A 16798-nucleotide genomic window follows, 5' to 3' on the forward strand; every position below is an offset into this window, starting at 1 on the left:
AGATCTTGGGTTAAAAACTACTAAAACTGGAAATACAAAAAAAAATGAAAAAATACTGACACATCAACAGTTTATAAATATAAGTCTGGATACTAAAATCAAAACAGTAAAAATATACAACACTCATAAGAAAAAAGAACTTTGAGAAATTAAAGGGAGATAACTGAGTACTGCAGATACAACAACATGGTCCACCTACCTATCATATCAGGAGAAGTTCCCTCCCCTGACAAAAATCATACACTTGTAAAAATTGTCATCAAAAGGTAAGTGAAAAATACTCAAATCTTTAAGCTAAGCCCACAGAGTTGAAGAGAGAAACCACTACTTACTCTTGTGTCAAAATGAAAGTGTGAATTAACTGTTAAAGAGTTTCAGAAAATACATTTACTGGCAGAATTACTTTATAATAAAAAAAATTTAGGTGTACTGAAGGAGATAGTATGTAGTAACTTCACTGAATTAATGAATATACTTATAACAGTACGTTTAATTCTTCCAATAAATTAAAGAATACTAAATCTAAAAATCTAAAGCAAATAATTCAAAACCCTCTCCCAAAAAACAAAAGCAAAAAACAATATCAAGGATTTAAAAGACGAACCTGGACTCATTGGGGCTTCCTCTGCATCTAGAAGTCGGATTTCCAAGTCAACATTTTTAGCCAATTTATAATCTGGTTTCTTCATCTGCTTCATACATTTCTTAATAAAACCAACATAATCTACAAAACACAGATCACAGTTAATTCACTGAAAGAAAAAAAAACAACAACTAAGTGTTCCAACATAATGTGGGTTGGGAACGAAATCTTTTTCACAAGGTAATAGGACATTTACAAAATAATTCTTGTTTTTTTTTGTGTGTCAATGTATCACTAAACCTATTAATGAGACAAAAATGGGTCGAAGCCAGAAATGGCTAAATTTTGTTAAACAGAAAGTAGATGTCTGGCATGCCTGAAATCAAGATACCATAACATACTGCTTCTCAAATATCTCTTGACAGGGAACGCAATACAAAACAATTTCTAAGAAATACAACTAACCTCTTGGGAAGTTTTGTGGTCTCACAAGCTCTTTGAAGAATTCATAGGCAGTGGTTACTTGTTCAAGGTAATCTGTTCCGTCTACATACCAGAACTTTAGTCTTCTGCTTTCCTAAGAAAAGAATAGGGCATTAAGGAATTTCGCTGGTCATGTTCTGCCACTTTTTGTCAGATTTTGGACTCCTCTAGTTTTATCCACAGCATAGCATTTATATTATTTGCTTGGTGAACCCCCACTTTTCTTTTCATAATTTCATCAAACACACCTTAAAATGTTATTTGGGAAGTTCTTTTAATGAAATCCTTTTTATTTATTTTCAGTGTTTTAATAGATAAGACCTACTAAGACAAAACCAACATCTCAAAAATGAGCACAATTACCCATCCATTTTTTTATACTGTTCTATCATAAAAGATCATAAAGATTTCACCGTTATTCTTAAACAGACCAATTGGACTTGCTAAGTGTAAAGTCCAGAATTATTTCAAGTTCTTATTGATACGCGAGTTTCTTTGGAAATCTGTGTAAAATTAAGCCAGCATTCCAGTTTTTATTAGAAAAATTTCAGAAATACAGAAACAAATGCCTTTGCCTAAGGAATAGCTGAATCAGTTGGCAAACATTTAGTATCATTCTGTATATGAATCAGGCAATGGGCATCACACCATTTTTCTAAATTTTGTCTTTGTGCCTTAAGGTAGTTCATACCTTATATTTTTGGTAGATAGAATTTCCTAGTTTTTCTCAAAGATGATCTCGAATGAACATACTTTAAAAATTTAATGTAAAAACATACGTCACCAAACTCCAAGATAATTGAGCCTTAATAAAGCCAATTTTTACAACATTTTACATGGATAGTGTAGGGATTTTTCACTATTACATATAATATTAAGAAAAAACTGGTAGGTAAGATTTCTTATAAATTTAAATAAAGAACAATTAACTGACATCCTTTTATATTAAGGGTTACAGAACTCTTTTTCTTATATATTTAAAATCTTTAACTCCCATTACATTTCTATAGAACATTTGCCCTTTGTAAAGAGTTGTTCACACCAATTTTCTCCCTATGAAAAGGGCTTTTTAAATTTCATTTCTGTAATTTCACCAAAGAAAAATTTATGTAATTTTTTTTAAAATCATTTTGAACAAATTATCTTTACATCCTTTAAACACTAGTACTTAACTGAAAATATATATATGTCTATATGATTTTGCAAGATGACAGAAAAGAATGCTCCGTGTAATAGGTATCATTAACCTAAATTATATTCAATATATCTAGAAAGTGCAAAAAAATATATCTAAATTAATCCTAACACAACTGTTTGACTGCTTATATAGGGAAAAAGTGAGGGAAATCTACCTGCCATTTTCCCATAGCGCATTTTAATTAAATTTGACCTATCAATACATTGAAAAGGTAAATTCAGGGGAGGGAAAATTACATAACTACAAATTAAGAACACTCATTTTCACAACCAAAATGCAAAATTTTCAACACAAGAAAAAAATCTATTTACATGGTGCAAAGATTCTACTTATTTCTGAAATCTGTTGCATGGTACAATAATATATACAAACCACATAGTGTTTTCCTGTCTTCTGGTCAACCAAAAAACAATTAAACCCTATCTGTAATTGTGGTTTGCCATCATAATCACTTTTAATTTCACCTGTATAAATAATAATAATAAATATGCTAAATGATAGACAAATACATACCGGTTAATTTAGTTTTTGAAGTGAACATAGCAGCTTGCATTTGAACTCAAATGCAGTCTTCAAAATTAGGACCAGCCCACCAGTCAATGCTGGTAAAAATAGTGGCAGGCATGCAAAAATTCCGCTTCCAAGCCAATGTATCATATAAAAATTCTTTTCAGATTAAGTGTAGGAGCTTTTTGTCTGAAATTTAGACAGCAAAGACTGCAAATGAAATGTGATTAAATACCTGTACATGTACACACACAAAAAAGATGACTAACACTGGTAAAATCCAAAATGAAAAAAAAATGCAAATTATGCATGTATCTGTGAGTTTGTTTTGACAGATCCCAATGTCAATTTAAAAAGTTTGAACCATTTTTGTTCATGTAACCTTTACACATTTACATCAGACATCTCTGCAAATGTTTGCTATTTTTGATAGGACCAAACACAATGTATCAAATCATAAGCCAAAAATAATACTCTTGCTTCCTGCTATCAGCAAGCAAAAAAAGGTGTAGGTATGTAGGGAAATATTTTTCTAATTTTCAAAAACATTTTACATTGAGTTAATGGAGAAACAATGTAGATTAAAACAGTGCTTGAGCCAGATGGCTATAAAATGTTTAATGTAGATAGGGAAGCAGGTAAGAGACATTATTTTTAGGCCTAAGATTTGAACCCTCCAATACCTTCATTTTTTTTATTAACAACAAATCCTTTATTTTTGCCGTCACCAACGTGTTCTGCTACCGTTGTATCAACCTCTTCCTTCTTTTTCTTTTCTATTCTAATGTGAGTTGTCTTCCCCTTCTTAGTTGGGGTCATAACAATATCTGGAAAAGTCAAGAGAGGACAAACATAAGCGTGAATAACCAAAATATGATCAGGAAAGATGAAGAATGCCCAGATTTATCAAGTTCACAGAACTTGTTCATAGCACTAGTTAAATCTTAAAGTGTTCCTGAAATGAGTACATGTAATATATTTTGTTTTTCATGATAGCCAATCAAGTATCCTATTTATTATATAGATTATCCCAATACTTTATTGCTACATGTATTTTCAAAATAATTTTTAATTTACATGTACATGTACAATAAAAATGTAGTAATCAGTGAATATTCAAGTTGTGATGATTTTGTGTGAGAAAGTCCAGGAATGTAATTAATAAATTCATTTCAGGTGTGCTTCATCAAAATTTATTGCAAAGGGAACATTTCTTCAATTGCCTGCTATCTATGTAATAAATGTACATACATGCAATTAAGCATGTATGCTAAGATAAATTAAATATTCATGTACAAGATTGTTTCCATACTAACAATGTTTCAATACCCTGACCAAATATTCACATAGTTGTTCCCAAACTGCAGGACCTAGATATATTAAGCAAACAAAATTAAATTTACATGTACATCAAGTTTAATTAAGATGTACTCAGGTCTGTTGAGATAAAAGTCCTGAATTTTCCAGCAGTTGTATGCACTATAGAACAGCAAATGCAGCTGAATAATTTAATTACATGTATTTTTAAAAATGATTTTGTAAATTTATTGAACTTATCTGTATTACACAATATACATGTACCTTCAGTAACAGGATCACTCATTGTTCCTGGCCTTTTTCAACTGCAAATAAAAAAAAAAGACCATTTTAATCAAATCATATTGTACATTGCAAGGAACCTTACATCAGACCTGTTTATACTTTTTCATCAGGGACTACTCTGGACTCCAAAATCCAGATGCCAATTTTTGAAACTTCCAGAAACTGGAGCCAAAATAGGTGCAAAAACAAAGGATTCTGATAGTAAGTCATCTTTGTCAATTCATCAAAATAACCTTCATTCATGACATACTGTATATGTACCCAAGATTCACTCTTGATGTATGTATTAAGCAGCCTTGGCCAGGACCTAAAACCATTAACCACTTTCCATATGCAAAATTATAAAATAATGCTCCAGAAATAAGTGTTTATTTTATCAAGGACTTTATATTACTGTACTCAAACATGATTTTAAGTTAATTCTTTTTAATCAAGGGATAAAATTTCTAGCAAATTACCATTGCCAATTTATTTTGTCCTTTTTTTGTATACTCCTGCTTGGTATCTCAATATAATGACTTAGTTTTGGTCAAGTAGGTCCTTTAGATTTGGGGAATCCCCTTCCTATTGATTAACTGATTTTTGCATTGCAAATTTGACAGTTCTAACATCGTTGGGAATTTTTCAGACCCTTCTATAAGTTTACAATATCTTCCTTGTATCAATTTGGTCCTATGGAGCAGTGTAGTGAATAGAAGATACATATTTCTTGCCACTGGTCCAAAAAATCCTAAATTTGTTTATTTTTAGCATAGGAATAATAAATTCACCATCTCAGGAATGATTTCACGAAGTCAACAGATGTAAATATACCATAAAAAAAGAATCAAAACGGTAAAATATGGATTTGAAACAGTGAAAATCCACTAAAAAAACGATAGAAAATCATCCCTGCAATCTGTAGAGCATAATTTGCTGTCATAATTTGAAGAAAGTACAGGGAATCTGTGAAAGTCAACGCTATGGTACAGAGAAAGTTTTTATAAGACTTAATATTGCTATACATTAGATTTTATAAAAAAAAAAACAGAATTTGTTTCTCGTGAAAATAACTACGGAGATTAATTTTCATGGTTGGTCTTTCAACTTTTTTATGTGACCTCAGTACTACTATTCTTTATCCAAATGCTTTTTTCAACTCATAGATATTTGTAAGCAAAATCATGAATTTCAACATTAAGACGATTCAAGTCAATCATGCAAAATTTTACCCTCCTCCACTAATCTGGAACTTGATTACATCTAGGTCTTTTAATACAGTTTAGCCTAATAATTTTAAATACATGCCACAAGATTTTGCAAATTATTTCTTTAACTGTGTGCTAAATCAGCAATATCAAAAAGCATATGTGTGCTTACTACACCTGAACCATACAATGATACATTTAAAAATGCATGACTTTTACCACTTGTTGCAGTTTACAATTTAAAAATAATAATATGTATTGAGTGCAGACTCAGCACTCAAATACTTTACAAAAGTATCTCAATTAGAATATAAAGGTTCATAAACAAATGAAAAAAAACTGTATACATTTTGTATGATTAATACTGAGTCTACTTTTGGAGAAAGTTTCGCTAAACTGGATAGTCTCCCAAACAGGCTCTGGGTTTCGAGGATTATCTATATCAGAAGACATATTTTAAGTTAATTTGTAAATGAAGCTATAATTGAGACAAAGCTAAGTCAAATACATAATGGTTCTATTCGTAATCGTATTGAACTGAACAGGTAAAACTTGCCGGTGAGTGAAATCGAATTTGATGGAAACACACACTTCGCGGCAAAATTGTAAGTTTTCAATACTTCTTGAAGCAAAATGATGATATCTAGGTTACCTGTAATCTTAATTGCAATTAAGTAATTTATGACTCATACCAAAACTTGATTAACAGATAAAATAAACAAGGTGCGACTTCCCAAATTTTGTACACCCCTGACAGCGCATGTGCAGCGTGGTAAAATCAATGACGGTACCGGATGAATCCTATCCGGAAAACTAATCATGGACAAGGTTTGAAGAATTATTGAAATTTCAGATTATTCATAGCTGAAAATGGCAACAGTTAATTGATTAATAACTAATTTTGATTTACTGTAAGCTCTGTTTTCTACCTTCGTACAGATTCAGGACATGTTTCTTAAATTTCATCAGCCCCACGGTCAAGTTAAATAACAAAAAAAAATAAATAAATAAATCAAAAAATAAATCAAAATTAAATTATAATTAATTTTTTAATATTCTTCACAAATCATGGAAAGCTCATGATGCTCACCAAATAAGTTGACTAAACCGTCGTGTAGTCTAATTTGTAAGGAATTGTGGTTACGGTACAAATTTTTGTATCATTAACATTGATTCGTTCCATGAATATAGGGTCTTTACAAAGAAACTATAATTATAACACACTATATTTAAAAGCCGTTTTCGGCATGGCACGGGTTGGGTTCTTGTTATATGACTTATAAATGATGTACTGTGGTTCTCAACTCCGGGAAGAATTGGGATATATAACATACGGTGAGGGCCAGCTGCAGTCTAACTACCGTGTGGTGTGAGTGTTTTCTTGTCATTCATTGAAGACCCATGAGTGACCTTGAGCTGACATCTTTCATCCGGGGGTATTGACTATTTGACACATTCACAATACCCATTTGGTATTTTAGGGGGGCCTGGACATTTTTATGCATTTCAGGACGAGAACATTGACCAAACGAACAGACCCTGCTTTAATTGTGCTTTGTCTGAATATAGCTGAAATATTGCTGCTCGGACGTTAAACCCCAACAAACAAACAAACAAACATTAATTGTGCTAGTTCGACACGCTAAGCCAGATTTTATTGTACTCTATCGCATGTAGGCAGTGACTCGTCACTATCAATATTCTTAATTTTTCATGCAACTTGGCCGGGGTTCGAACCCACGATCTCTTGTATTCGATACGAGCACGCTATACTCTGGGACTACCGAGGCTGTTCGAAGTCAGTGAAAGCCACAACCCTATATAGCTGTATAACGATTGAAAGAATGAAGCATCCAACATAAATAACCATGCTAGTTGAATTCCAACTGTCTGAGGGGATGCATTTACTGTATCAGTACCTACTGTATACTTTTTCAATAACGAAGTTTGGGGACACTGTATAGCAAAAGGGACAGAGTCAACCGAACTTTGCGCACGTATATGTAGCTCTGACAGATGTATATTGGCATAAAAAACTGTAAATTTAGAGTGTTTATCATGTAAAACTAAGCGCTGTATCAGTATGTATATACATGTATATTTGTTTTCATGTCAAATTTACTAACTTCATATGGCGACATGCACTATGTTTTTGGTCGTATTGATTGATGATAAGTCGTTATTTTCCGTACTTAGTGAACTTTTTTATCTAGGCCGATGTGGGCTACTGTTAATTATAAGTGCATGTAGTAACCCGCATTGGAAAGATAGGCAATGTCCCTTTGTCGTTCGTTTTATTTGCATGAGACAGTTGGGTGGTAATCTCAAGTATTTTAATTCATACACACTGATAACTGCATATAAATCAATATTCATATTAACGTAATTGTGAAAGTGCAAACATACTGCATGACATTACTGTAAGAAATTCAACTTACCGCTTAAAATAACTATAGGATATTTTTAAAAAATCCCTGTGAAAATTACACATGCGTGCATCAGCCTAAGTGTCATTTGGTATCCAAAACATTGACGCGACACAACATCATCGTAACCATCGCCAGTTGCAAAGTGTCCAAAATGAAGATGTAATTAACTTAGCAGACTTCGGATTGTTTATCTGTAGCAATGCCATTGTCGTTCTCAAACAATAAGTGCAGATTATTCTTCTGCAATTCATACAAAATAATGTGATTTTTGGCTATGCGTACACGCTATTAAAGCTCATATTATAGCGATAAGCTATGTAACACACCAGCAATGATAGCTTCCAAAATGTTGGAAGTTACTTTTTTTTTTGTTTTTTTTGAGGTTATTGAACTTGACAATTAAGTTTATTTGTTATCAAATGTGATATTTATATAAAATTCAATGTTTCCTCATTCTTTTCTCTCGTTTAATTGACTTCTTTCCAATTATTTACCGTATCTTTACACTACGGTGTTTTGTATTTAAGTATTAGTCTTTGTAGGAATCATGCAAATGATGAAATGAATAATTATTCATTCCAATCTGTCTGTACTTGGGAGATAATCCACATTGAAAATCCAACAGTTTCTATTGTATTTTAGTGTCATTTGCAGAGTCATCACCCTTAAGTTTGAATTGTACAGTACATTCTATATATTTTTTTATCTCCTAAGAACAGGGGTTATATGAAAATCCTCATGTTAATTTCTGTTTACTATAACATTTTAAACAAAATATCAAGAATAAAAATATGTAGGTTTTCCAACCATGAATCACATTTTGCATGATTCTTATCTGCAGTGCTACTTTTAAAAGATAAATACATGAGTAGTCGAAAAAAGCAAAAAAAAAGGGGGGTCCTGGTACTTAATTTTATGTATTAATCAAGTAATGAATCATGATGATAATTATTATAAGCACGTTTAGACGGATTTTAAACACATTTTTGGAAAAAATAAAGTTTCCATTATTTCACTCTTGCCATGCTGCGACCGGATGTTTCTGGTCAGTGCTTGTTTTCCGCTTTTGGGGCTTTGACTGTTTTATTATTTTATCTATTTATTTATTTATTTATTTATTTATTTATTTTGCTAAAGAAAGCGCAATGTATTTTCGTCAACAAGCAGAGTGACTGTGCTTTAAGAGATTCTCTGTATGAACAAAAATCACATGAAAACCTTGAATACCTTTTACATTCCTAAAATAGGTCCATATGAGATATTAACATCGAAATTAACAGAAATTTTTATTTTTGCAACCCCGTTGTCATGGAAACCAACATTTAGTATTTAGCTTAAATACTAATAGGGAAATTTAGCTATTTTCAGTGGAATATGTTACCATTGAAACCATTAATGTAGAAATTATAAATTTTTGCTTCAGATACTTTGACAACTCCATGATAACAATTTCACCAGTTTTTGTAGGTAGCCACATTCATATTTTCACATACTAAGGTAATAATTTTTTTTTTCGTTTTCAAAATCCTGTTTTATGTAATTTTTAATACCAACCAGTACAAAATTGCATCCGTAGATATGTGTACACTTTCAAAAGTGGATAGAACTGTCCTTGCACAAGAAAATTATAGAAAACTAGAGATACATTTTTTTTCAATTTTGAGAAATTGAAGAGAAACTTGGAAACCATGGTAATTTTCAAGGAAATGGCGATTTTTAGTGTTTTTTTTTTTTACAGGGTATTTCATTAAAAATCCTTAATCAGTTTAAGAAAGCAGGCGAAAACTGTTACTGCACAAGAATTCAAAGGAGCATTATTAGCAAGATTTTAAATTTCATGATAAATTTGTTCTCATTTTAAGGTCATATGAAAAGGTCATCTTCGTCATTTCAGTTTTTGTATAAGCATGCACTTTCTCGTGACCTTCACCTTTATTTTCGCCACAAAATATATTTTTATTGTTTTTATAGGTATATCCTGACTACATACTAGCATTGGTACCACTCGATGGAAATGAAATATTATTTGAAGATCGAGTACAGAAAACATCCAAAAATACACATTATAGCTTTTTTGTTATGGTAACCGTATTCTAGGTAACTTTTCTCAAAATAGAAAAATAACACGTCTATTTTTCTCTTATGATATGGAGTAAAGTTTATATTTTGTAACATTTAACTAAAACTAGCATTCTTACAATGCAAAAAATGAACACTTTTGAAAGGTACCTTTAGACTCATTTTGACCACGACTTTTGACAACTGTATAACAACTATGACAAATAGCTGTATATGATGTTAAAATGTAGGTCTTAATTGATGCAGAACAAAGTTATTAAGTAAATTCAGTAATGGGTTCCATGGAAACAATACAATTCAAAATGGCATGGAATTAGCTTTTCAGCTGTACAGTAGAATTTCTTTAAAAGTTACCATGGCAACGGGTTTACCAAAAAAAATTATTATTGTTTTCCACGTTAATATGCCAGGATGACTTCATACAGTAAAAATAAGCAACGTTTGACAGAATTTTTTCAATAACATGATAGAAAAATGAGATTTTAGACAAAGTTATCTGTCAAAGAAATGTTCATTTTCAGTGCATTTCAATGAAATTATAACTCAGTTTACCAAAACGATATGGAAAATCTTGTCATTTCTTAATTCTGATGGTGCAAATAGGTAAATTAAACTCTCAAAATGGTGGTTTTTTATACCATGTTTCACCAATTGCCTGATTCTTACATAGACTGGCACTTAACTAAGCCTATCATGAGACTATTCTGCAAGGTGCATGAAGTACAGGATCAACTGAGAGGAGATCCACGCTAACGTACACAAAATGTACTACACAGAGCTGAACAGTTATTATTGTAGTCAATGGGCTGGGAGGGTCCACTGTGCACCCTACACTCATTAACTCCATGGTGATTTTCAGGTACCTTTAATTATATCTCCCTTACCGAATCAATTTGTTGCCAAAGAATATTCACGGACTTTTTTTTCATTATAAGCCTATATTTGTACCCCATAGGGTCAATGAACCAAGACTTTTTTTACTCAATTGTTCGAGCGACTATATATACGTCTTCCTGGGACAGAGGTATAAAGAAACTAAATACCTATGGGTATCATTATGCAGCCCAAAGTCTTAGCTTATTAAAAACAATGGTACCATGAAAGTTGCGGTAACACTTAGGATTTTGATGTAGAATAAAAAAATTGCATTCCCCCTCCGAAAAATAGCTTAAATTTAATTTTTGATGCCAAAACCCCTAAAGTATTAATACTTCAGTAAAAAAAATGACTCATTTGTTATTTTCTGTTTAGTATCGTTACAATCAATACTTCTGAGTTTCTTTTGATGACTTGCGGCGATTTTCATAGTCAGAATGTATCAATAAATGCAAAAAAATACGATTTTCCCGTAAAAAGCCGCATCAATTCGACTCTCCGAAATATTGTTCAACTAAAGCGTCTCAAATTTGGTACATGTAGCATTCGATTGATAATTCAATTTTTTAAATAAATAAAACTAATTTTCAAGAAACAAATGTTAAAATATTCCCCATCCTTGAAAACTGATCTCAGTATCAAACAAAATTGTCTTCCGCAGCATATCGACACTGTATAACTCATTTTCTAATATGACATCCTTAAATGGCTTTTAGACCACAACTGTGTGGTTGATTTTCGATTGCCACTCGTCGCAACTTCGACCGAGTCCGTACCCTCCTCACTGAGGTAGCGTAGCGGAGTCACCCGAGGTTTGCCGATTGTTTCGATTGCTTTATGAGCAGTACGCGACTCATTGGGCGTGGCTTGTGTTTGTGAAAATTACTGCCCACCTTAATCATGCAAACAAACTCGTGTAACATTCCGATGTGTAGCAGCTGTTTTCATTCATTTCAGAAGCATGAATAAACGTCAAATTCATATTTAGTAAAAATATTAAACGTATGTTTTAGAAAAGTTATAATATATTCCATAAAAATCACCTACACACGTTCATGATAGCCCTTGCCACGTGTCACGTACGTGCACCATCATGAATCAAAACAAACAATAAAAATCGTCAATGAATGAAACATTGTCCTGTCATGTATGAACACCGTGACCTTATAATGCAAAAAACAATTGTCATATCTAACATCGTACTGCTTAATTGGTCCTTTCCTTCCTTATAAAAAATACAAAGCAAAGGTTCACTCGCGACACTTTTAACTGACATAGCCGAATACGGCTGTTCATAGATTTCCGTATGTAAAAAAAAGTACCATAATTGTCCTATTAGAATCGAAATAAATCACGCAAACTTCATTTTATCACTATTTTACCACGGGCTGACCATTTATGCCGCATTATTTTACCCCGAGCGAATAGAGTTTCCGTGATTTATTTCTTAATTGTAAAGCTGAGGCATTTGGGCTACATATTGATACCTATATACATGTATGTCAATTTACTTCGTTTTGTAGAATTTCAAAGTAGAAGTTCGAAGAATCCCAAATCATAAAAAAAATGGATTTTGCCTCAACCAAATGCTTCAATTTATCTTTTGGTGGAAAAATTGTTCGCAAATGGGAGGTATAAGGGTTGCTGAATGGATGAGTGAGGGTGCACGGGGGTTATCCCAGCCCACGTACTATTGTTATTAGCACATTTTTGAAAGGATTTTGCCATTATGCACCTGCTATTTTCACTTCTGATATAAATGGACTTTTATGAAGAAAAAAAAACACTCACGATAACTGTAGTATCTGAATTAAAATATTTAATTACATTATCCTCGTGATTGGAGAAACTTACTCGCATCAAGCCAACCAGTCAAAATAATACTAATAAAATATGCGTATATTTTTATTTAAGAATTTAATTAATCATAACAAAAGGCACAGTTCTACTACATACAGATTCAGATTCAATATTTTATTACAGTCTCACCACTTGCAATATATATATACAATACAATAAAAACAATAGTTACAAATATAAAACACTAACAAGTCCATATACTTCTCAAAAATAAGATTTTCTAAATTTGAAACATCTCGCCTACTTAAGACATTTTCAGTGTCTATAGAATTATAGAAGTTACACTCTCTTAGCTTATCTTTAACTTTATAGCACCAATTTTTCTTATTTATATTTACACTCCAATGAAAAATTTTATAGTTAACTCTGTCTCTTTCCATAACAGTAAATCTCTTCCACTGTCTAAAAACATTTGACCATTGTTTCGTGCATGGAGGTCTCCAACCCATATCACCACTGATAGCATCATTAGGTGTATACTTCCCTATCCCCATAACAATCTGATAGCTCTGTTCTGGACAGCGTTTATGCATGAACAATTTCTGGTTCCCCAAATAACAGAACCATAGTACAAGTTTTGACAGTAACATCTCACGAAGCAAACAATCTTCCTACCACATACTTGTACATATTTTGACAGCACCTTCTGGTTAAGTAAAAAAATTACAAGTTTTATTTAACTTGTACAACTCTTATCTGAATTGGATGCAACTTGTACAAACCCTTCCATTACAATATATATAACAATTCTTCAGCCAGCAACACCACGTTATTCATATCAAGTATCAGTCATCCAAATATCAAGAATGTGAATGCACATGTTAATTACAAAGTACGAACTAAAGTAGAACAAATCAAGGGGTATATGATTAGGTTCCAGATAGCAGTTACAGAGGGTGTGAAATGCAACTGACTGATGATCCTTATGTTGAGTGTAGTTTGAGAGGTAGTAAGAGGTCAGTGAGTGGTAGGCAAGAGTTTTTTTTCTATTGTCATTGCAAGAAGGGGGTGTAAATGCCTTAAGAGGATAAAATACTATGTAATTCAAAGTGCCATGCAGCCTCAGCTTGTAGTAATAAGTGGAACAAACATTATTGATATATTGTGAACATTTACGATTTTTCATCAATTAATATAGTAATTTTGTTTGTATGTGTTAATTTAACCAATTTCAAACATTTATACTTTGGTCTATTTTGATACTAAAAATGTATAGAAAAAAGGTTTGTACAAGATGCAATCAATTTCCCAGTAAAGGTTGTACATGGCAAGTTGCAACATATACAGATATGACTGTATAGGTTGCACCTTGTATTTTCGTGTCATTCAAGTAGCAACAATTTTGCAACTTGTACACAACATAATTATACACACAATATAACGTACAATTTTACATACAATAACTATGTAACCTAAGATGGGTGTCATAAAACACCTTGCATAGTTTATTGAAAAATAACATAAATGGTTATTACCGGGTATCATTCAACACTATAAACTAGTACCCTTTTTGTACCTATTAATATGGGCAATCGGAGTGAACCAAATGACAGCTGTTGCTACCGAGATTTCTTTCCACAGAATATAGTTCGCTATAAGTCATTTTTAAAATGCGTATTTTATCAATTGCTTTATCGAGAAAACAAATTGGTTAAAAGGGTGATGAAACATTTTGTGTAGCCAAAGTTGTTGAACTCGATTGTTTAATATTTAACTTTCCATATTATTCAAATTTCAGCACACACATCATGCATTTTGATAAACGAGGGCTAAAATGAACAGTCGGTAAAGTTACCCCGAAGAAAGCGGAATTTTACACGAGTTTCCCGTCTAATCCCAAATAATTACTGTTCGAGCAGTGGATGCTAATTTACATTTCTTAATTAAAATAATGATGTACATGCATAAAATATTTCCAAAAAAACTATTTACTGTGCATGCCATTTAAGTACACCAATCTCAATGAATAATCGATTTCTCAAGTCGATGAAACAACATTTCGAGTTATTTATGTATAGGCAGCGCCCACAACTAGGTGGACTACATAATTTCTACTTTGATCGCCGTCTATTACCTATTTTCCATGTATATATAAAATATATAAAACACAATAATAATAAAATAATAGACACATATGAAATGTAATTAAAAGAATTGAATGTTACATTTTTTATGTTTCCTCGGCGTGTACAAGCGTTGATCTTAGCACAATTTGGACATGAAGCGCTAACGCTATATTTAAAATGTGCAAAGGTTAACAGTAGCGCTTCATATCCAAAATGAGCTACAGTAACTGTCAACGCTTTTAAACGCCAATGAAACATTAACGTGAAACATTCAATTCGTAAATGAGTTCAAAGACAAAGATAATTTCTTGTAATTTGCATTAATGTCTGGGAAACACAATTGAAATGAATTACAGTTAATCACATTTTACATATGGTGTAACAGTCTTTTTTCGTTCATTTGTTATTATGATCACGTGACGCTTTTGAACAGGTCCATATATAACGTATTAACTTCGTTAAAAGTCCATAATTGATAAATTACACCCATGTTTTAAACAATACAAAGAATAATTAAAAATGGCTGATTTTGACGTTTAACTCATATTACACGTATTCTGACAAATATCAAAATCAGTGTTTTGAATCTTTGGTGTTTGAGTACTTTGAATTCACTACAAAAAAAAAGAAAACCCCTTCCATTCACTCCTAAGTATTTCCCCCCTTACGCCATTTCTAATATATAATTTAGCAACTCATTAGTAATTTGGTATCTCAATTATCACGCAAATACAAGTATTGTAAGGTCTTAAACAGATATCACTAGGACAGAATGAGGGCGGATAGTCCGTTTAAAAAGGTTCAAAGTTCAAACTAAATGACATTGTTGGAGCAACACAATTCTGTGCATATTTTGTAAGAGTAATCAAGAGAACCAAGGTTATAGCGGTAATCAAAAGAATGTAATCCAGGGACAAAGACCAGACATGGAAAACAGACATACACAACAAAGAACATAAAGTAACTAACATCATACATACAAAGTAACAAAAGTAAATGAGCAACTCGGACTCCACTATAAACTGGAAGCATGTAAAGTAATATCTAAGCTTGACACGTAAAGATGTATACCATCTAATATTGAGTGGCATATTTGTGTATAACATCAATATATACTAAGCATTTTATTTTCGGGGTTTGACCAAGAACCAAAACATTAACTAGTGTCTGCAGTGACCCATGGGAACCCCCTAGGAAACATTTAATTTTTTCATACAAGTTTGGTAATATTGAGCAAACTTTTGGCAAAATGAGCAAATGATATCCTACAACCTCTTACAAAAATAAATATTCTAGATCAGACCCCCATCCCTTTTTTGGAAGTTCTGGGTCTGGTCTGCATTATAAGAGTACTGAAATGCACATCATACAATACTTTTTTATGTAAAGAACTCATTGAAAAAAAGCAAAACATAAATTGTAAGACGGTATAGCAGCTTAGCATAATCATATGATTTCCGACATACATTTTTTTTATCTAGAACTGTTCTCAATCGACAATATTTCTTAAATTTTCTTCATAGAAAGCTATTGTAAACATGATCCCAGTACCAACTGATAGTCCGAACATCTGTACAATTAGCCTTCCCCATGTTTGTTCACCATCTGTGGATGTCGTAAGCTCTGGAATCTGAAATTAAAATAATAATTGTCATCATTTAGTTATTTCCCCCATATCTAGCTCTAGCTGACATGCATAAATGATGTTAGCACACGTTTTAAATGATCCTCATTTCAATTTTTTTGACAGCTGAATGCGCTGCTGGAAGACTATACACAAGAAAGGTAAAAAAATAACTCAAAATAAGGCACTGAGTTGTCTATACTTTGATTTTTGTAAATCTGAATTTGACTTTTGGAACTAAACAGTTGCCTAAAATGTCAGAATGCACAGTAATGACCATTATTGTGTTTATTACATCAAAAGA

The 16798-nt window shown here is 32.1% G+C and overlaps 2 protein-coding genes across 11 annotated transcripts in view; both read right to left on the minus strand.

Moving 5' to 3' along the window:
* Positions 1–8133, minus strand: part of LOC148612223 (uncharacterized) — a 28296-nt gene extending 20163 nt beyond the window's left edge. For 2 of the 7 annotated variants that reach the window (XM_088593472.1, XM_088593468.1), the window contains exons 1-7: positions 6253–6330; positions 4353–4393; positions 3455–3598; positions 2637–2728; positions 1049–1160; positions 605–724; positions 200–226 (exon numbers count right to left, since the gene is read on the minus strand). In XM_088593472.1, the coding sequence (XP_088449598.1) occupies positions 200–226; positions 605–724; positions 1049–1160; positions 2637–2728; positions 3455–3598; positions 4353–4374 (517 nt within the window). In that variant the 5' untranslated portion in view covers positions 4375–4393; positions 6253–6330. Of the gene's footprint in view, positions 1–199; positions 227–604; positions 725–1048; positions 1161–2636; positions 2729–3454; positions 3599–4352; positions 4394–6212; positions 6332–7998 lie in introns of those variants that run through there. The other 5 variants (XM_088593470.1, XM_088593473.1, XM_088593469.1 and 2 more) reach the window with 5 other exon arrangements.
* Positions 8134–12836: 4703 nt separating this feature from the next.
* The window catches only part of LOC148612224 (zinc transporter ZIP10-like), a 38480-nt gene continuing 34518 nt past the window's right edge, over positions 12837–16798 (minus strand). For 3 of the 4 annotated variants that reach the window (XM_088593480.1, XM_088593475.1, XM_088593476.1), the window contains exon 9: positions 12837–16500. In XM_088593480.1, coding sequence (XP_088449606.1) covers positions 16360–16500 — 141 coding nt within the window. In that variant the 3' untranslated portion in view covers positions 12837–16359. The remainder of the gene's footprint in view (positions 16501–16798) is intronic. The other variant, XM_088593477.1, reaches the window with a different exon arrangement.

This window comes from Perna viridis, chromosome 7, assembly GCF_037379345.1.
Source record: "Perna viridis isolate PV_CMFRI_1.1 ecotype Kerala chromosome 7, ASM3737934v1, whole genome shotgun sequence".
NCBI lineage: Eukaryota > Metazoa > Mollusca > Bivalvia > Mytilida > Mytilidae > Perna > Perna viridis.